Here is a 22243-nt window from a genome sequence, read left to right as displayed (position 1 = left end):
ACATAATAAATGTCTAGCAGTAGGAAATACTCTATGAATTGCATTCATCAAAGCCAAGTCTCTATCTGTAACAATCAACTCAGGCAAAACATCATCAGCTATGACACTGCGCAATCTCTCTAATGCCCAAGTATAGCTTTCTTCCCCCTCAGAATTTAAGTATACAAAAGCAACTGAAAATGTCATGTCAGTAGATGTCACCCCCACAATCTCTAAGAGCGGAAGACGATACCTATTCGTCTTGTACGTGCAATCCATTATCAACACACGGGGAAATGCACGGAACAAATCAATGCTGCCAGGGTGTGCCCAAAATAAGTCATGCACAACATCCGTATTAGTACAATTCCTATGCCACTCAATATATTTAGCCTCTGATAATTTACCTAATAGATGTTGCATTTCAGACCTCCCGGCTTTCTCTGCAACCTTAAACCGTTGACGTACATTGTAGATAGTCTTGATAGTCGTAACATTGAGGGCATCTCTTTCCTTCAATGTGGATAATATGTCCTTTGGACGAACCAAACTCTTCGACATATCCACTAACAATTCCGTCTCCTGCTCAGATAATCTCCCTGCATATGAGTGCCCCTCCAGATTCTCTGCAGCGGGATGATTGTGCACTCCACATACGACCAGTAATATCCAATCATCCGCAGTATCCAATTTCTTTCCTCTTAATGCAAAAGGGCATCCACACTTCTTTGTCCCACAGGCAGTCTTTATTCGCTTTTCTTTTGTGGTTCGGTACGTCCCACCCCTCTCACAACCTAACGTAATTCTGGGTTTCTTAGAAATGGTACCTGCATCGGATGATTTGATTACAACAACAAAACCATTTCGCCTCCCAGCTTCACGACACCAATTACACAAGTCCTCTCTACTCTTGAAGATCTATACATTAAACAATTTATGTAAGTACACAGTTGTAAAAATAGCTCGCTAAACTAATACAAAATTGCACAATATATTATAATACCTCGTAAGTTGTAAATTCGCTTGTGTAATCCAGTACAAATTCTGATCCAATTATACTAGATTCGGTTGTAGCATAGCCCTACATATAAAATAATTTATCATCAAGAATTAATGAATCAGAGGATCTGTTCGGCACAAAATTCAGCACGGCACGCGATTTGGCACGAGAAGGCTTCTGTTCGGCTGCAGAGTGCCGAACAGAAGCCTTCTGTTCGGCTGCAGTGTGCCGGACAGAAGCCTTATGTTCGGCACTGTGCAGCCGAACAGAAGCCTTCTGTTCGGTAGAGCGTTGCCGAACAGAAGGCTTCTGTTCGGCACTATGCAGCCGAACAGAAGCCTTTTGTTCGGCGATCCAGTGCCGAACGGAGCACGAACCGTGAAAAAAAAAAACTTTCGAAACAAGGTGGAACACGTACCTTTGCGGCCGATTCTTCGTCCCAAATCACTAGTTGCTTGTCCATGCTTCGAATGGGGCTTAAATCTCCTTCAAAGATCGCCTAAACGATGTAAATGGATCGAGGGGTTTAAGGGGGGTTTGAGGGGTGGTTTTTTTTTTCCTTTTCAAAACGAAACGGAGGAGGAGATGGAGGAGGAGGAAGGGGGGTGTGCTGAGAAAATTTCAAGGGCAATATGGTAATTACACTAAAGGTTAGTTTGGGTATTTTATTTTTGGTTTTTGGGGGGTGTCCTGAGCAATCGGGGGGGTGTATTTAGAACTACCCATTTGTCATCGGGCAAATAACGGCTCAGATTACCGTTATAACCGTCGGCGGCAATGGAAGGCTGTTATATTGGAATAACGCCGTTATCGGAACCTTGGCCCCTACCCAATCTCCTCTCCCTCTCTCCCGATGTTCTCCCCTTCCCCCTCGGCCGCCGTCCGGTCCCTCTCCAGCCTCCTCCGTCTCGCCGCCGGTGCCGGCTCCCTCCGCCTTGCCCATCGAGCCCACGCCCGCGCCTTCCCCATTGGCCTCCACCGCCACCCCGTCCTCTCGTCCGCTCTCATCTCCGCCTACTCCCGCCTCGGCTTCCCCTCCCTCTCTCGCCTCGTCTTCGACTCCGCCGCGGCCACCGGCGCCCCGTCCAACATCTTCCTCTGGAACGCCCTCCTCGCCGCCTACTCCCGCGCCGGCCTCTTCATCGAGCCCCTCGCCATCTTCCGCCGCATGCGCACTCACCAATCTCCTGATCATTTCACCCTCGCCATCCTGGCCAAGGCCTCCGCCGAGCTTGTCGACTCCGGCACCGGCAGAGGCATCCATTCCCTCGTTATCCGCCTCGGGTTCGGCTCCGACACCGTGATGGCCAACTCCCTGATACTTTTGTACTTCAGATGCGGGAGTCCCCATGATGCTCGGCAGGTGTTTGATGAAATTCCTGCGAGGAGTGTCGCTTCTTGGAATGTGCTGATTTCTGAGTTGGTGAGTTTGAGGGATGGCTTGGATGAGGAGGAGGAGGTGTGGAAGGTCATAATTCGGATGCAGATGGAAGGAGTGAAGCCGGATGGCTTCACGGTCACAACTATTCTACCTTTGTGTAGCTGGCTTCGTGGGAGGGAGATCCATTGTTTTGTTCTAAGAAATGATCTGGGTCTGGGTTCGGATTTCCATGTGGGAAGTTGCCTGATCGACATGTACTCAAAGAGCGGACATGTGGATTTTGGAAGGCGGATTTTTGATGGAATGGCGTCCAAGAATCTGGTCGCTTGGACAGCCATGATTGCGGGTTATGTGGAGAATGGGGATTTCAAAGAAGCTCTGAGGCTTTTCCGGGTGATGCAATTCAGAGATGGCTTAGTGCCCAATAAGGTCACTTTGGTAAGTGTCCTCCCTGCAATTGGATCTCTTGCAAGTTTGGTGGATGGGAAGCAAGTTCACAGCTTTGCCATCAGAGCAGATTTGCATGGAGAAGTTTCTTTGAACAATGCTTTAATTGATATGTACTCCAAATGTGGAAGCTTGAATTATGCAAGACATATATTTGATGATGAATCTTGGCATAAGGATGTCATCTCTTGGAGCTCGATGATTTCGTGCTATGGTATTCATGGCAAGGGAAAAGAAGCCATTGTATTGTTTAATGAAATGTGCAGTCTTGGAGTCAAACTAGATCAAATAACCAGTTTAGCAGTTCTCTCAGCCTGTGATAGGGTGGGTTTGATATCTGAAGGTGTTGATATTTATAATTCTTTGGTAAAGAACCATGGTGTTTTTCCCAGTGTTGAGATGTGTTCCTGTATGGTTGATATGTTAGGACGAGCTGGCCAGCTGAATCAAGCTGTGGATTTTATAAATTCAATGCCAGTTGCACCCTCTTCTAGTGTTTGGGGAGCTCTTTTTGGTGCTTCTGTGATTCATAATAACCAGAAAATGCAAGATCTGGCTTCCAGGTTCCTTCTTCAGTCAGAACCAGAGAATCCATCAAATTATGTATCTCTATCAAATTTACATGCCTCTTCTGGAAGATGGGATTGCGTGGAACAAGTGAGGACAAGAATGAAAGAACGAGGGTTGAGAAAGATGACTGGGTACAGTTGGATTAATGTCAACAGTATGTTACTTTCTTCTAGATAAGTTTCACTGTTGTCCAGATATGAGCTTTGTTATAAACTCTTATTGGCAATTAAAGGAGCTGGTCATGTTCTCAACTCTTGGTAATCTTACACAAGCTTCTAGAAGCTGGTTTTTTGACATTAGTTATTTGGCTGACCCTATAATTGATCATGAGATCCTAGCTAAGCTTCTTACTCAACTCATGAGATGGTAAAACTATTCTATGCAGAGTAGTCTGATGCATGGCAAGAGGAATTGAACCATCTTATTGTAGCCTAAACAAAATGGTGCTATTATTGATTTTTCCAGGTTTCTTCTTAACCTTTTTGGTAAATGGCTTTTTCCATTAAAACCTTTTGTGTTACTCTTTGCTGCTTGCTTCTTTGTTCAATGCTTTGTACCATAGGTAGGGAAAATGAAATTCTCTGTGATCATCTTATTGTGTTTTGAGAACAATAGTAAACTATACCATTTGGGTTTTGCAGATAAGTAGAACGGCTTTCGAAATTTATTAGAAATGAATAGAGGTGAATAGTGCACCTTTTTAAACCTATATTATCACCACAATTTGAGGTTAGAACACTTTCCTTCTGTTAAGAGCCGCTATTCTTATAATGTTTATCATTACTTTTGCTTATTTTCTAAGAAGATATCTACAACATATAATGCCAAACAATCATGTAAAAGCCCATATGATTTAAAATTCAATCACCAACTCCATAAGAACTCTCTTATAGAAATGTAGTTCACAAATTTATTTTCTAATATGTCATAATTTCATTAGAATGTAGTCATATCTTCTTTTCAATTAATCAGGTTTAGTTGTTTATTATTTACGTTAAATCATATTTAAACCTGCCATTTCAATTGCTTCTATTATATCTGATGGTTTCCAACTTTAGCCAAATATTGTTGGATTACATTTTTTTGTGTGAAATTAATCTTGACATTGATATAGTGACCATGGGAACTTATAAACCTCATGTTTGAGAAAATCAAATGCATAGACACACCATGCATACTTGTATATATACATATATATACAGAGTGTAGACACACGTGGAGAGAGTGGTGAACTGTATCTAATCAACCAGATTTTAAGTCTTTTTAGGTCACGTGAAATGTAATATGGGGTCCACATTAATAATCTAAGCCATTGAATGTGATCTACTACCTTTAAATTGCTTAAAGATTAGATCATGTGATTGGAGGCTCTTAGCCTGTGCATCAAGTGGCAAAATGGGCATTGTATTGTGTTTGAACACCACCTTTACCACTTCATGTGTGGGCTAGAGGTCTCCAAATCATATGATTTTTGGTCTCTGAGCAATTTAGACGTAGTATATCACATCCAACATATTAGGTCATCGGCATCGAACCCCCATCTTCCAATTCCACCGGCAGATTCAGCTTGAAATCTAGTTGAGTGGATCCTAGTCTATATTTGTATACACTATACATAGAAAAGGTGTATCCATGCTAGTTTCATTAAAGTTAACATTTTGATATGATCCTACCTTAGATGGATAGGGTGAAACCAGACATAAGATTATAAGAGTTTTTAGTGTCCTACAAATAAAGGATAAAATACTGATTTTTCCCGTCCTATGCATATAAGCTCAAATATGCTCCTTTAAATATGAGGGTGCATATTGCATTGAGTAGTTGATGAGGAGGGGAAGCTTGAGGACATATTTTTCTTTATTCTAGGAATTGTAGACAATGGCCAAATAATAATTTTAAAAAAGCTAAAAGGAAGCAAAGATAAGTCAAATGGCAAATAAGAATACGAACCAGGCTTTTACCAAGGGACTATGGAATTTTAATTCAATGAAGAATATACCCCTCATATGAATGGATGGGAGAGCAGGATCCATAAAGGTGTCAGTGAATTGATAGAAACATCCTATTGAAGACAAGAAAATCTCAAAGCAATATGGGAGAGCAAGATCAATAGACAGTGAATTGACACAAACATCCTATTGAAGACAAGAAAATCTCATAACAGGTTATGTTATGCATTAATTCTAATTTGTATAATTGACTGATGTGCATGGTGTCAAGTCTTTAAATTTCTAATAATGCAGTCAAGCAACACTATGTTATACTAGAGACATTGGACATGCGTTGGTCATGAATCGACATCAACATAGCTGTAGTAAATTAATCCTCGGTTCAAGTGAATGCATCTGAGTTAGCAAGCAGGTCGGGTACAAGAGAAAAAGAATGTGATCTTCAGGTTCTGAGTGAGCTGGGCAGTCATTCTCCTACTCCTTTCTATGTCTCCTCCTCTTATGGAAAATGGGAAAAGAATATGCATAAGACTTGAGAGACACCACTATTCCTCACATTGGTGTCCTGCAACAACTAATCAGATACCCAGCAATTAAACAATGGAAAGACTGAAAAAGGATGAGAAGGGACATGTCCTACATTATATCTGTTGTTCAAATGCTTAATGTTAGACCAGGTTAAGTTATTGATCCTTTTCGACAGTGTGCATTTCATTTTTTTTAGATGATTCCAGTTGCAGATTGTGACAATGAAGTCCAGGTTATAACAGAATATTGTAAACATAGGGTATAATATCTAGTTACATAAGCATTGAGGTGAAATGACTAGAAATTTGTTGCATTTCCACTTTCTTAGGTAATCTATGTTAAACATGATAATAAAAATGCAAGTCCTAGCCTATAAAGGAGTTAGGTGCTCACTTTCATTGCTTTCACTTGAAAATTTCTATTAATATCTTTCATTTTAATGTTCTTATTCTATAATTCATTAGCTCTTGGGTTGCTTAGCCCTGCCCGCTAAGTGGCTTAAGCAATTAAGCTAGTGAAGTTAGCAATTAGCACAACATATCGGAGGATCGATGTCGGGCTAATAGTTGATCATGAATATTCTACTTAATTCACACGGGGAGTCTTCTAAGTTTGAGTCATGTTTTGTAATCTTTGTTAGGATAAGGCGTAGATTTTGTTGTAGCAAGCCAGTAGAGGTAGTACTGACAATGCTAACCTCACTGTAGTGATAGCAAAAATTCTCTATGAGCACATGGATAAATGTAGTTGTTATTGGGTAATGTGACTAATTTTTGCATGCTAAAGCAACCCTTTAACCATGCTAAGCGCCTTCTAGTGATATTAAAGATTCTTAATGAGGGTATGGATAGATGTAATTGTTATGACTAATTAGACTAATTTGCTTAACATTAGGTGGTTAAATTAGCTCACTTTCTGGACAATAATTTACCATATGAGCCAACTATTTGGTGAGCCTTTTTCCTTGTTGGGTTTGCTTCTTTTTCACCCATTTAGTAGATACTCAACCACCTAATGGAGGCAGTGCAATGGAAGTACACAATTTTTAACAGATTTCTAATCTTTTCGCTTATGGTCTTCATCATGTTACAATCTATTATCGCGGGTTCAGATGATGGAGATTTAACCTCGAAGCTGTGGCTCACAAAATGATTGCCATTTTTGGGATAAGGACATGTAGCCTCAATAATACATTAACCCCTCCAGCCCTCCTACTCTTGGTAGCACTTGTGGAATATCACAATTTTGAGAATTGGTAAGGTTGTGTTTGGTAGAACTTTCATTTTTTTTAGTTCTTCCTAAAATCATAAACATGTTTGGCATAGTTAACTAAAACATAAACAAATTTTCTACAGCTCTCTCCTATACAAGAACTAGACTAACACCAGAGAGAAGAAGAGAGGGAAAGGGTGGGTTGAGTGGGTGGTGGCAGTAGCAGTGGTAGCAACAATAGTAGTTGTGTTGGCGATATTGGTAACAAACAATGGGTTGGAGGGAGAAAGTGGTTTGGGGGGTTGGGTGTAGGATGTATACAAGCCGAACACAAGGGAGCTGGCCCTAGCTTAAGCTTGCTCAAAAAATTGGGTGGCCCACTTGAGCTTAAGCACATCACGAGCTAAGCTAGCCTAGAGTGGGCTCGGCTTGTCCACAGCGAGCTAAGCTTGTGGTTGGCTTGGTGTGGCTTGTTACTAGCTGAGGCTATAGGACAAAAAGCTCATCCAAGTGTAGGCCATCATGTACATGAGTAGAGAAGAGGAGCACTAGTATCTTGTGTTTGCGGTATTGATTACAATCATGACCAATATCTCAATCACCTTTAACGTCCTGATCCCGATCGTTGTTAATAATACATACTCTAACTCTACATCCCTAGTGTTGGTCATGCATCAATGAGGAAGGAGGGTGACATTTAACCAACCTTTGTAGCAAGTGAATTGTTAAGGAAGGAAAAGATAAAGTTGGAGCTCTGATTTTGAGAATTTTAAGGGATTAAGCCAGGGTCCAGGGAGAGTAATTTGCTAACCATGTAGGATTAAACCACTAGCTATGGTGGATTTAGCAATTAGGAGTAAAAGCTGGTACTTACTAGAGGAGAGGTGTTAGAGAGAGTGCAGACAAGACAGTGGTTGTGGCAGTTATAAAGGTTGAGAGAGGGGTGTTAGGGTTAGGCTTTTGGTTATGAAGTGTAGCATATCTAAGCCGTTAGATGATAATCTAATGGTTACAATGTGATCATCATTGCAAACAAAGGATTGGTATCTAATTGCTGAAGTATATCCTTATTTGTAAAAAAATGTTTGTATCACAAAATATAGAATCCCTATTTTATAAATAAAAATGTAATGTGATATTATATAAAGATTTATTTCTATTTCAAGCCATACTAAGCCAAACATGTGCAAGCTGATCATAGCTTGTGTTTGGATTGTTCCAATTTTGATCTAAAAAATTTAGCTCATGTTATTCTCCCATCATTCTAGATTTTGAATTTTGAATTTGGAGAGAGACTTTGGCTCTATTCATTAGGCTCCTAGGCCTCTTGGTTGGGGAATCTCCCCTCCCTTCTTTTTATCTCTTCTCCTTTTCTTTCTCCCTTTCTTTTATAATGACCCAGGACCTCATCCCAAAAGACTAGCCAGAAAGTATCATTTGGATTCCTTTGCCTTGTATAAGTACGCAAAATCTATGGAAGTAAACATGCCTAAATGGGTCCTCACATACTTTCCCATTTAAGCTTTGATGTCCTCGCCAGGCTAAGAGTCCAAATCCATTTTAAAGCTAATCACAAGCATCACGATTGGCCCATGAACGGCCCCAGTGTGCCCGTGCTGCAAGTTCCTTAGTCCACATAGGCCATGGGCTAGGTCTACTCTAATGCCATTTGTAACAACTCAGGACCTTACCCAAAAAGACTAGGTAGAAGGTATTATTTGGGTTCTTTAGCCTTGCGTAAGTACCTAAGATCTACCCGGTGCATGGACAATGTGAGACTAAACACACGCCCGCACGGGTCCTCACATCCCTCTCCTTTCATCTTTCTCCCCGCTCTTACCGCTCTTTCTCTCTTTATATCACTCATCCTCTCTCATTTCTTTCACTCCATCCTCTCTCTCTCTCTCTCTTATGTGCATTTTGGGCTCTGGTTTCTTCTTTCTTTCTGTATGGATCTCGGATCCACTTTTTCCCCTTTCATGGTCCCTATGGCTTCGCCCCTCTCTCCCTCTATGGTCCCCCATAGATCAGCCTCTCTCTCTCTTGTTTGTGGTCCCCTGCTGCCCCCCTATCCTTTCTCCCTTCTCTCTCCTTTTTTCCTCCCCTCTCCTTGTGGTCCCCCATTGCTCCGCCCTCGCTCTCATTTTGTGACGCTCTCTTCTTTCTCTCTCTCTCTCTCTTCTCTCTCTTCTCCCTCTCCCTCCTTTTCTTTTCCCTCCACCATTTGTGTTCTTGAGTCCCATATTTTTGGTTTGCCTTCACCCCTTCTCATCTAGTTGAGAACCTTGATCCTTTCCCCTTGGCCTCCTGTTCCTGGCTAGTTTGTGAGACTCCAATCTGTTGCCTTGTGCCTACAGGATTCATGATGATTGTGGAGCAATTCGTGGCGATGGGTTCGAGATGATGATGGTTCCCCCCCCCCCCCCCGCCCCATACACACACACACGCGAGTTACTCCGCCACCTCTCTCTCTTTCTGTGGCTTTGTGGCTTGGGGTGAGGGTGCTTTTGGTGATGGTCGAGCTCCCCCACCAAGATGCTGTCTTAGCTTGTTGATTAGAGATTTTTCCTAGTCGCCGACGTTGGCATTGTTAGTGGTTGTCATTCGGGTGCTCATGGTTTTGGCGACTTTCTGGCACTTTCAACAAGTCCTTTGGTGGTGGGACTTTTGAACTTGAAAGTTTGAATTTCGTTGGATTTTTTTGTGAAGAGTTATTTGTCTTCATTTTTGGAAGGTGTGGTTTGAATTTGAATTTGTGATTGACTTTTTAGTCTTTAGGATGTTAGTTGTGCTCTATCTCTTTGTTGTATCTTCACACTTCTTAGTGAAGTGTGCAGCTGGTACTTTCTCTGTTTTCAAAAAAGAAAAAGCTCATCTTCAGCTGGTTTGCAAGCTTAAATTGAGCTAAATTTCAAGCCAAATGCATGCTGCTCAAGATTTGCTCATTCATTTGACAGCCCTGCTCAAGTGGGGGGTCCTTGTTAAAGAAAATGGTAAGAACAAAATATTCTTGCTTTCACACTTCTAAAAATTATGAGAACTTAATTATAAAAGTAGAAAATGAAAGTAGTAGTACCAAACGGACTTTTTGTGTTGCTTTTTGTTAACAAAAAATAGGAAAAAACCAATGCCAAAAATTCTCTGAGGCCTGAAGTTTTTTCCACTTAATAGATCATTATTAAGGTTTCCACTTTTAGCTGACATCCAAATCCTGGAAGCACCTCCTTATATTGAGACCTCTTCCTTCTACCTTCAGGCACCTGCTTTTTATACCTTGGTCAGCAAAAAGAGAATAATGGCTAGCTCCAATAAGAACCCAGAAAATGCCTCTTTAATCTCTTACACAACAATCACATGCATCTCTTCTAGCAAATGTACATCTAAACAACAAGGCATGAATACTTTAAAATACATGTTTCCTTCTCCTTCTCTCCCTCTATTGCCGGTTTCTTATTTTGGTTCCCTTCCCGGTCCTCCGCCTGTACGGCTCAGTAGGCTCCGAACTAGGCGGTTCAAGACGGTTCCGCCAACCACGGTCAACATTGTAACAAAAAAGTAGGCAATCCCCCAAATCAACCGTCTATAATTTGTAGAAAAGGAAGATTACTTGACATTTCTTCCATCTGAATGTCATCCTTTCTTATTGGTAAATTAAGTTTGTTGTAAGAGGAGTGCCAAAGGAGCTCTGGTGCCAATTCCTTGCAATTTTAGACAGTATAACCACTAAGTACTAGGTTTCTGGAAGCCTTATTGTGAATTGTGTAGCCCTACTTTAGAAGAAAAAGAGACATTGAGCAAGAAGAGAATGAAGCTGCTTACTCAAATGATGTTAAAATGCTTCTTGTGCAACAGGTTGTATCTAAAGTCTAAACCATCATGTTTGGTGGAGCATGATTGTTCTGATGTGAATGTTGTGAACTAGTGCTGTATGTGGTAAGAAGTCATGCAGTTTTTGTTGACGTTGAAAAGGTAATGATCATTAAGAATGTCTAACCAGATTCCCTATGGAAGTTTTTTTATTTTATGCTTGTGTCTGATGTGAATCCCTTCTCGGTTAGCAAGGTCACTCTTGTCATGTTAAGGTAAATTCATTCCCTTATAAAAGGGCAAGGGATCCCCTGATACTAGCTCCAAGGATGCAGCAGTAAATTTATTTGCCTAACAAATCCACCACAAGTGTTTATATCTAAATGAATTCCAGGACCTAAGGGATTTCTGTAAGTTAATGCCAGAAGATGCTTGTTGTTGATGAGCTTCACGCAACAAAGTTTTTGATGGCAAAGAGTGATATGAGTGGCTGAGGCATGTCTGCTTTCATGCACTGGTAACAACCAGAAAATCAACCAAGTTTGAACAATTTCCCCCGAGTCTTCTGGAGTTTTGCACGGGAAACACACACAAGAGTCCTAGCTTGTAAGGATAAGAATTTCAAGTGTGTTTTGTTGCCTCTATATGTCAGTGTGAATTTCAGAGAGAGATGGCATAGCTTGTTTTAGTTTATGATTTTGCAGTGAGTTTTATAATAATTCGTTTTCTTCTTCCATTTCTTTCTTCCTTCAATTATCATCTTCCCTACCATTCCCACTTTGAATGGTGTGAGAGAGATAGAGAGATCTATGAAATGCTTCTTCACTGAAATTGGAAAAGGAGTGGTGATGTATGCTCATACTTTTTATGATTTCGCAGTGGGGACCATCACATCATTTTCTTCTTCCATCCTTTTCTGCTTCTGATTATCCTCAGCCCCACCTCTCCTATTCTGAATGTTTTGAGACAGAATTCTTTGAAAATGATTCTTCACTAAACTTGGAAAAGGAGTGGCGATCTATGGTTCTATGCCAACACATATTTATATTTCATAACTTAGTAACAGGAATAGGATAGTGGTACCTCCTCTGGAAACTGCTCAGAATCTTGAACCATACATGCTTCCTAAGAACTTTTTCACTTAAGGTGTTTTTAGAATATCCGTTTCCCTGCACCAGCACTGACTCTCAATTCTGTCAACCAAGTTTCAGGAAGTAAAATCGCACCAAGTAAACAGTTAGTGTTATACTACTGTCTTACAATAACAGGATATAATATGTTTTGGATGTTCCTATATGCAACATAATTCTCTAGATGCTATTCATTAAATTTAGTACCTTGAGAATTGAACCTACAATATTCTGCAGCGTAGTCAAGATATGCAACAGAATGTAAGACCGCAATGGCCATCAATGCACAATAGTACAGTTCACCGATAAGATGTTGCTTTTCTTTTCATATGACATTGATTCTTTCTTTGCTGCTAAACTAAACTGTTTTTTTTTAAGAAGAAACAAAATATGGGATGGGATACAGGACTACATAGTCCATCAGAGGAAAATTATAGACAAAGTCATGTGATGCTACATTTCATTTCGCAAGACATTGAATCTTTATCCAAGTTGAATTTAACTTACTATACTGTTGCTCTCTCTCTCTCTCTCTCTCTCTCTCTCTCTCTCTCTCTCTCTCTCTTTCTCTAGAAGGAAATGCGCTGTCAATTTTACAAATTATTGAAAATATTACTTTTTGAATGGTGACTGCATTTGCAGGATGGTAAAATTCGATGTACCAGAAATGATAACAAGTTCAGATTCAAACATTGCAGCTGATGGGATCTGCCTGACACTAAAACGTGCTTGATTGGTCGCTTTCCATTTTCTGAGGCAAAGAGGCAAGTAACAGTGGAACAGGTGGGAAACCCTTCAAATGCCGATGCCTGCCTCTCAACAGTTTTTCTGAATGCTGAGAAGAAGAAATCTACTCATCAACATAATTTCACAATTATAGCAGTTTGGAGTGCAGCATCATGATAACCCGACTTTGGTAGGTGGACTGTCATCTCTAACCCTGGTCAAAAAGTTCTGCAAATCATTGTTTTTTTATATTATTTATCATATGCCAGTATAAATATTATTTCTTGGTTTTCTCTATAGAGCAGTGTGCTTCATGTGGCTTGCTCATATACTATCTCACATTAGGTGTGCAATGGCAATGAAAGTGATGCAGATCTATCTTGCATTATTACGAATGGTGGATTAGTTGTTTCTTGTGAGCATGACCTTAATAGTGTAGTTAGCTAAATATCCAAGGGGAGCCATCACCAACATTCCAAATCTATCAACGGTCGGAGGTAACGCGCATTTATTTTGCCGTGGAATATTAATCAATATGTAATTGACAAGTGACAAGCAGCTACTAACCAAATCTGGCATCATGCCTAAATGCTAGCCCATGATGGCAGCACATGCGGGTGGCGATACTGGATTGCCCCAATGGCCAAAATTCTTCTCCATGTCCTTTGAACCTGGAGCCATGATCGCCGATCTGTCAACTCCTAACAACAGGTTGATGGTAAGGAAACCTCTCAAGGGTGGTGTTAAGGAGGATGGCCCCAGGGGTGCTTCCATCTGCCGGGCCCCAGGGGTGCTTCTGTCTGCCGTCGGATCTCCATCTCAGCTTCTCAGCCACCATGGATGGCATCAAACTAAGAAGAATATATGGTATCCACGTGCATCTGCTCCATCTGGCACTGTGGTCTTCCTCCTCCTCTCAGTATGTGGAGCCCTCGATGTGAGACGCTGTCACTCTCTTCCTTGAATGCAGTTGTGCTACCATCCGTAGCCCAATTAAACATTCCTGTGGCCCATGATATGGTGGGTCAAAAGTTGTCGCTCTCATCCTGCTCAGATGCTAGCCAATTGAAATGTGATAGAACAATGTCAGATTCAGGGTAAGACTGTGTTGTTTTGGTTGCTTCTGCCATGCGGCACATCTATTTCAATCAGTGAGAGATCTGTTCTGCCTACCGAACTCCCATCAGCTCAGAAAGCTTCAGGCTTTCACCTTCTCTATCCTAAATTTTCCTACTTAATGATTGACTTTAAGGCAAATGATAGCAAGCCAAACTTCCATGATTAATTTAGATGCTCTCCTGTTGATGGTGGTGTGCCCCTAATCATTTGATTCTGCAGGGATCTGAATTAATTTGGAACATAGACACGGGCTGCAGGCCTATGCCATCTCTTTGCTAGTTTGCTTTCCTGCTTTGACTCTTTGATATCATTTATTTTTGGCGCAGATCTCTTCCTCTTTGATGCTAGTGTATATTAATCTTCTCGCCATAATCGTAGCTCATTTATGTCATGAAAATGCCTCATGCTTATGCCCCAATCATCATGGCAAATATTCTCTTTGGAAAACAAAAACAATTTCGATACCCTTTCTTTACTGTCCTTTCATTTTCATGGAACAGTTTTTTTTTCATCCTTCTTCCTCTCTAGCACAATTTTTCCTCTCTTTTAGGCCTTCTTAGGACAGTGCAGCTGATGCAGCTCCAGTAGTTGGCAGGTTAATGCATCTAGATGGTACCATGGCACACCTCAATCCTGTGGGGATTTCTGTGGTTTTTTCACTTTCTGATAGCTTCAGTTACTATGATTTCAACCAGCATTTGCTCCTTTTCTTTTCCTTCTCATAACATTAGAAAGCAGAAAAAGATTAGTGCCTATCCTCTTCCAAATTTGCAAGAAAATCCTATCCTTCATTTGATTGGACATGGAGATATATCCCCCAGCCTTGTGAACTTTCAACTATATTTGTCTTGCATGTCAAGGATGGGACCGATAATTTTGCTCAAAAGAAAAGGATTGGACTGATGATCTGTTAAAAAGAGATTGAAACGGTTTAGGATTATTCTAATATAGCAAATTTTACAATCAAGGTTTGCCCTCATATCTAATTATAACAATCAATTTAGATGGTGCATTATTTGAGCTTGTACTTAGTTGATGGTCCATCAGATTTCAGATTAACATATCATGGTATATCTTCTGATAGACTTTAGAATTGTTTTGATGCATAATTACAGCTCTTCAATTTGATGAACTATAAAATTCTTTTGAAGTACTATACGGTGATCTACTGGAATTGTAAAAGAAAGATACCCACTCTGGTGGAGGTTCTTAGTCTGAACATTTCCTTGAGAGTTAGGCAAAAACAAAAAATCTGACTGCAAGTTCTTCTGCTGTTACTCTCACCTCACTTGCATGCAGATGCACACGAGCACACAAACTCACGCGTGCAAATTAAAAGAAAAAAAAATATCTCAGATTTTTTCTCAGAGAATTTTAAGCTAGAGTTTAGAATAATCAATTGGATAGTTTTCTTTCATTGTTAAAGCATGAAACCGATCTAGTTAGAGCTCTTTTCTTTGTTCAAATCAATGAAAGGGCATTGTTGAGCATCCAAATTTCAAATATTGCACTTTGGCCCTCTGTTTTTGAATTCTTCATTCATTGAAGGGTAATTACAAAAACATCATAAAAGTATTAGTAACAACATGTTTTTACCATCAAAAACATCAAATTCATCTTCTTCTTCTTCTTTTTTGGTCCAATAATTCTTGGAATGATCCTTGAGTAAGTAAATGAATCAAGAATTAGTGATGTAGTACAAGTGCGGGGAAAGAGGAGAAGAAGGAAGAACAAGAGAGGGAGAAGGAAGAAGAGGTTATAGGGACGCAGGAAGAAGAGAAGGGGAGAAGGAGGAAGAAGAAGAACAAGAAAGAGGCTAGGATTTTTTTCATTCAATCATCAATTTCCTTATACATGAGAGGGGTGGTCTTTATATAGACCTTACATATTGACCCAATTACATAAACCCAATTGACTAGTCTAATAACAAAATAGCGAACCAAATTAACTTGACTAAGACAAAAATAAATAATGCAATAAAAGAAAATGACTCGGACTTAAATGGACCCAATCCGGGTCTGGCTCAATTCGGGAGCTCAGGATCATCTGGATAAAGGGCTCTGATATCCCCATCAACTCCTTCCGGGTGAGAGAAACTCGACCCCGTCGAGTATATGTCTGGCCGGCTATCGTACTGCTCCAGAAGATCGGGGTCAAGGTGCTGCAGCTGGGCTCTGGAAATTCATGTCACGTCAGACTTTGGTCGATCTTTCCACCGAACAAGGTAACGTTGGTAGCCACCGTTCCTGGTTGAAATAACCTGCTCATCTAATATATGTTCTATTTGTTCTCTGTGTGCATGAAATTTGAGAGGTGGTGGCTCGACAGCAGGTAATAGGTCAGGGTGTTCAACATGGGCAGGTATATCAATAAAGAGGTCAGAAGGCATGAATATTGTCTTTTTGTATGGGACTAAATCTTCAATATTAAATGTTGCACTAATCCCATAGTCATTAGGAGGATTCACAACATATGCATTCGAACTGATTTTCTTTAAGATTTTGAACGGTTCCGCACTACAAGTTTGCAATTTCTTAAACGTTTTCGAAGAAAGTCGTTCAAACCTAATTCTTATCATGACGTAATCTCTTTCACTTAACTCTTTATAACGTCTGTGTAAATCAGCAAGGGATTTATATTTTAAGTTATTAAAGTGACTACAATTGCTGATTTCTTGATGCAATGAATATGGATGTGATGCAATTGATTGTGCAGACTCAATGACTCTATACTGATGAGACATGAAAAACAAGTCTATGGGTTGCCTAGGTTTGTAATCATGCACCATTTCGAATGGACTCATACCTATGGACTTGTTAACCGAACTATTATATGCAAACTCAACTGTCGGTAATATTAAATCCCAGATCCTAGCATATGCACTCGGGTTGAGCTTATGTTATGGAAGGTTGAGCAAAGATGCCCCGGGAACTATATCTATTGCGTGTTGGATATCACGCATCGGAGGAAGGGCATCCAGAAGATCATCAGGGACTACAAAATGAAACTCCTCTAGAAGGAAAACTACTACCGGGGAATGTTCAAGGTTGGACTCCGCATGAGTAGTTTTAGCTACAAGTGCTAACTCAGGTGACTGGCTCTCAATATCTTTCACTACCTCTTCGATAGTAGTGATGTGAAGTGGCTTGGTTGTACTTAGATCAATATTCTCCCTTTGGAAATCATTTTGGACAAAGTCTAATTCTGTAGGTTCGTCTTCAAAGTCTTCTTCATAGTCTTCTATATTTAGTTCATAGACTTTTTCAATATATTCGACCTCTTGGCTCCTAACTTCTGGTTCAGTAATCAGATAGGTTCTAATGGAACATTGGGATGCTATGTGGTCGAATTGTTGACACCTTGAACATTGGATTTGGTGTCCAAGAAAATGGGGAAGGATTACAGGTGGTGCAAGCAAACCGATTTTAGGTTGGGCTGCAATAGGGGTTGGCGGCATAGGAGTCCTAGAATTTTGAATGTGCTCACGGATCTCTTGTTTGAATTCCTTGTATCCAGCCCGCATGGCAACAATCTGTTCTAGGAGAGACCTCAAAATGTCGGAATTCATGGTAGCTACAGGGGTTTTAGGTTGATTGAGATAGTGCTCCATATCACTACAGGTTGGCTTGCAATGATGACACTGGGTGATGATGTGAAATGCAGTGTCACTGATGAAACCCTTATAAGTATGATGCAGGACCAGATTTGATGCAGGACAACCTACTAATGCAATCTATTATGATTTCAGAAATCAGCAAGTTTTCACAAAAATAACTTAAAGTTTAAATGTTGCTGATTTTTACTTCGGTTATTCAGAATTAAGGATTAAGATTATTCAATTTAAGAAATTAGTTTGCAATCAAGTAGTTCAGTTGTTCTGATCCTAAAGTAATTTGAGCGAATAATGTTGAGAAACGTCCTGTTGCGAGGGTGTGCTAATTTAATATCAAGATTTAATGGGTGAATAGGACGGGTATGGTAATATATGTTCAAGGTTTCAAAATATGACAGGAAAGTAAGTTTTCAATTATAGCTGTCATGCAAGAGAACTAGAACACAATTAGATAAACAAGCCCAAAAAGAGGAAGAACCTATTACCTGTGGTGAATGCAGTCAACCAGAAGCGTCCGTTGTAGAGTCTCGAACACGAAATCGACACCGGTCGAAGTTAGCTGGAGCTGTGGGTCTGGATCTGCAGCACAAGGGACTCAGTGGAGCTGATTGATGAAGCCAAACTGTTGCAAGGCTGAAATGGACACTAAGAGGATGCTGTTGTGGGCCTGTAGTAGTTATACAGTGTGAGCCTGAAAGGTCTGCGGGCATGTGGCTGTAGTTGGGCCCGTGTAATGAAGAAAGGAGGGTGGGGTTGGTATGGCCCTGTTGAGGGGAGGGTGATGGGGCCTGTGTAAGAAAGGGCATGTTGGGCCCTCAAATTGAATGAGGGAGTGGGGATGGGTTGGAGCGCGGCGGCGGAAGGGAGAGATGTAGCTGGGCCGACGGCTCGGGTGGGTTGATGGGGTGTGTGGGCGGATGGGAGAGGGAGATGAGGGGGGTTTGGATGGGAGGAGAAGTGGTGGCGACGGTGAGGAGGAGGCGGCCGAAGGGAGGCAGGGCGAGGAAAGCGACGGTGGGAAATTTTAGGCGGCGCTCTCGGGTGGCGAAGCGGTGGATGGCGGACGAAGACGGAGGCGGTGATGGCGCTGCGGATGCGGTGGCACAGATGGAGGGGATCGGTTGGCGCGGCTCGTCGAAGAGGGAGAAGCGGGGCACGGCCAAGGGGTGCGATCTGCGAGGGGTGGCGGAGCTCGGCGGCGGCGCTCGGGCGGTGATTGCGAGGGCTGCAAAGCGGAGGTGGCAAAATGGCGGAGCTCAAGTGGACCGCTCGGCGAAACGGCGGAGGTGGCGGCAACAGCGGCGAGCGGAGCTCGGGTGAATGCTCGGCGGCACGGCGGAGGCGGCGGAGGCAGCGACAGCGGCGGAAACCCTAGGGTTTCCCTTCGGCAGAAACAGAGGTAAGCAGTTTTTTTTTATTTGAACCTTAACATGTTCGGGTTAACGGGCTCGAGTTTTCGGTTGCAACCCGCTCCGATAACCGTGAAGTTGAGCACGTGCAGGTCACGTGCAAATATTTTTTTTTAATGAATCGCTGGACCCGGGTTACCGGGTTGTGGGTAATGGGTTTAAGACTTACCCGTTACCTGGCTTCTTCTTCAACCTCCCAACCGATTCGGGAGGGCGATCCGATCACTTCGACGGTGGTTGCGGAACGGCCGAACGGCGTGGCGACGGAGTTCGCGGCCGCAGCTCCATGGTCGGCGGCGACAGGCGACGGCCGAACGTGGTGGCGGCCGGATTTCTCCTCTGTGCAGTGGTCGGCGGGTGCGTCGACAGTTCCGAGGGATAGGGCTGAAAATAAAGCGGCGACGCTCTTCTTGTTTCCAGCAGCGGGATTCACTCGCGGCCCGTCAGAACGCTCCGGTGTCCGTGGTCGGGATACCCCGTAGAGCTCGTGCGCCAACCGGAATTCGGGGATCCAGCGCTGCTCCGCCATACACCGGCGGGGTTTTCTGTGGAAGGCGAAGCGGCCGCCGGCGTTGAAGCAGGGGAGGTGGACACGGCGAGGGTACCGCGGTTAATGGTGGTGTCGGGCGTGATGACAGATGGACGGGGAAGACCAGCCGCAGAGATCTCTTCGTTCATTTTTTTTTTTTTGTGAAGCTGACAGAGGGAAAGAAGAAGGAACCGAGAGAGGCCCGATGAGCCAGGGGTTGTTCCCCTCTGTTCCTTCTTGTGAGAACCGAGAGAGCGAGAGACCCCTTTTCTGCTGAGCGGAACTGACAGAGGGAGGGGCCCTGTTCTTGTTGTTGGTGGGAACCGAGGGAAAAGAAGACTGTTGTTGGATCGGGGCTTTGGCAATAGAAGCAAAACCGATTTGCTCTGATACCAAGTTGATGTAGTACAAGTGCGGGGAAAGAGGAGAAGAAGGAAGAACAAGAGAGGGAGAAGGAAGAGGTTATAGGGACGCAGGAAGAAGAGAAGGGGAGGAGGAAAAAGAAGAAAAACAAGAAAGAGGCTAGGGTTTTTTTCATTCAATCATCAATTCCCTTATACATAGAGAGGTGGTCTTTAAATAGACCTTACATATTGACCCAATTACATAAACCCAATTGACCAGTCTAATAACAAAATAACGAACCAAATTAACTTGACTAAGACAAAAGTAAATAATGCAATAAAAGAAAATGACTCGAACTCAAATGGACCCAATCCGGGTCTGACTCAATCCGGGGGCTCAGGATCATCTGGATGAAGGGCTCTGATGTCTCCATCAATTAGCCAACTATTCATGAATTTTATGATATACTCCATGATGACATTGTAAACAATTGTCCTGGACATCAACCAAAAGTCGTGATCTATTATTGGTGGTAAAGGGGGTTTTGCTATGGTTTATCATCTTGCCCGTCTCTTTCATGTTTGTTTTTACCTGTAAGCTTACAAATATATCAATAACTTTAAATCTTTTCTTTCCGAAAAAAATTGCATTCTTTTCTTTCTGTCGTTTTCTCTCCCAATAATAAATAATTGATTTCTTTTTTAAAAAATTTGGTGGTTCTCGTATGTATCTCCTTCATCCTTAATTTTTTCCCAAATGCTGAACTCAAGACTGTGATCAGAACATTCTCATCTGTGCTAACTTGAGGTTGATTCAACAGTGGAGAAAAACACAATTAAATCTTCAAACTTCTTGCTCGAATTTAGTGAATGTTCAAGAATGACATCCAATGATTTTGCCCTAACCGATTTTAGCAACCTTTTCAATAGTCTGTCATTGGGATCCTGCACTAATGCCAACACTACATGAAGATTTAACTTATTGCTGTACAAAATGTCTTGGCTACCATTTGTGTACATAGGCAGAGATCTCAGTGTCCCTCATGATTTTAGTACTTTATCCTTACTATATATGATGAGAATTCCGTGCGACTGACTTCTATAAATAGTTCAGTGATCTCATGTGAGATCACATTGAGGAAGAAACTGGAAGTGCCAACACATTTCTATCGTAAAGAAGTTGAACTTTACGTCCTGAAAAATCATGAATTTAAGAGAAATTCCAATACTCTGAGAAAGGAGGACTTCAAATCCTATTTTACAAATCTTTGAATATTAGGAATCTTTGCCAACTTTCATTAGAGGGAAGGTGGGTACTCCTCTTCCAGATTTTTTTTTAAAAAAAATGCATCGCGTCCGATTTTCTCTCTCCTCTTCTCTCTTAGCTTAAAGTGGTCTCGGATGGCAAGATCCAATCCCACAATGTGGATATCTGTTGTAGGGTAGGAGGAATACTAGTACCTGAGGTTCCAACTTCACAATAGCTACTGTAAAAGTAGACTTGAAAAAAAATATTCTTCCTTCCAAGTGAATCTCAGCAAGTTTCCAGATTATAAATCATTTGTGATAGCTTCCTGTTGGCATAGATATTGTTGCTCCCAAAAAAGAAAAAGATATTTTTCGGTTATGATAACTTCTATTGACCCTAAATTTCCTAAGATCTTGCAAAGCATTAGTCCCATTTCAGGAAAGATACACATGGGGCCAATCTGATCCCACAATTATACCAAAAAAATTTCAGTGTCAGCATTCACAATGAACTTCTAAAATGCATGACATTGAATCATTCCAAACGGACGAAATGGGCATCAAATGACACAGATGTGCATATGTTTGCTTGTATGGGCACAAGAATCTAGTGCTTAAATAACTCTTATGTGATAGTGGTGCATTCATCGGCTGCGCAACTCGGACTACTCGGAGGGGAATTGCGGAGTCGATGGATTCTCCACCGACAGGAAAAAAGACAGGATTCCAATGATCAGAAGAACTAGTGCATGATACCCCAATGTCAGAAGTAGTGCTAAATTCAGAGTCTACAATGGCATATGGTTCCCTTTTCCTCTACTAGAGATTGTAAGAATAGCACTTTGAGATTCTTTACATGCATTGGAACCGAGAGCAAGGGAGACAAAAGAGTGTGTAGGTTTGGTTCTTCAGCTCTTCACCCATTTTCCCTCTTTTAATGAGACTCAAAACTTTACACTAGTGTACTCCTTCGGGAACTGCAAGGTGGCAGCCATAGAGATCATTAGAGGGTGGGTGACATATTAATCCGATGGGTTCCTAAGGAGCTAATGATTTGGTGGGCCTTTGGCATGTCGATTGGTGTTTCTGGTTGTAGTGGGGGATCTCTATCTGCTGCAACTTGAGTACAACTCAACCCCCTACCATAAGGCTCTAAACTTTATTTCCCTTTCAGAAATAATTCATAGAGATCGCAGTATCTTTTAGTGCACTGTCATGCTTTCACATTAATTCGTATGAAATAATTGATGTT

At 41.7% G+C, this 22243-nt stretch overlaps 1 protein-coding gene across 14 annotated transcripts; it reads left to right on the top strand.

The window, feature by feature from the left end:
* The first annotated feature begins 1785 nt into the window (after positions 1-1785).
* Positions 1786-14827, top strand: LOC103701348 (pentatricopeptide repeat-containing protein At3g12770-like). 14 transcript variants are annotated; one of them, XR_005510672.1, is made up of 4 exons: positions 1786-3634; positions 3768-3842; positions 4019-4106; positions 12646-14115. XR_005510672.1 is itself a non-coding variant. In XM_039123575.1 (2 exons), the coding sequence occupies exons 1-2, from the start codon at positions 1833-1835 to the stop codon at positions 12651-12653; spliced, it is 1707 nt and encodes a 568-aa protein (XP_038979503.1). In that variant the 5' UTR covers positions 1786-1832; the 3' UTR covers positions 12654-14827. The 14 variants fall into 14 exon arrangements, 1 of the variants encoding a protein (XP_038979503.1); XR_005510669.1 differs by lacking the exon at positions 4019-4106 and having other exon boundaries at positions 3763-3842; positions 12646-12919; positions 13095-14115; XR_005510666.1 differs by lacking the exon at positions 4019-4106 and having other exon boundaries at positions 3763-3842; positions 12646-12919; positions 13075-14115.
* Positions 14828-22243: the final 7416 nt, after the last annotated feature.

The sequence above is a fragment of the Phoenix dactylifera genome, chromosome 2 (genome assembly GCF_009389715.1).
Source record: "Phoenix dactylifera cultivar Barhee BC4 chromosome 2, palm_55x_up_171113_PBpolish2nd_filt_p, whole genome shotgun sequence".
Taxonomy (NCBI): domain Eukaryota; kingdom Viridiplantae; phylum Streptophyta; class Magnoliopsida; order Arecales; family Arecaceae; genus Phoenix; species Phoenix dactylifera.
The sequence above is the reverse complement of the archived record's forward strand: the minus strand, read 5'-3'. Positions and strand labels throughout refer to the sequence as shown.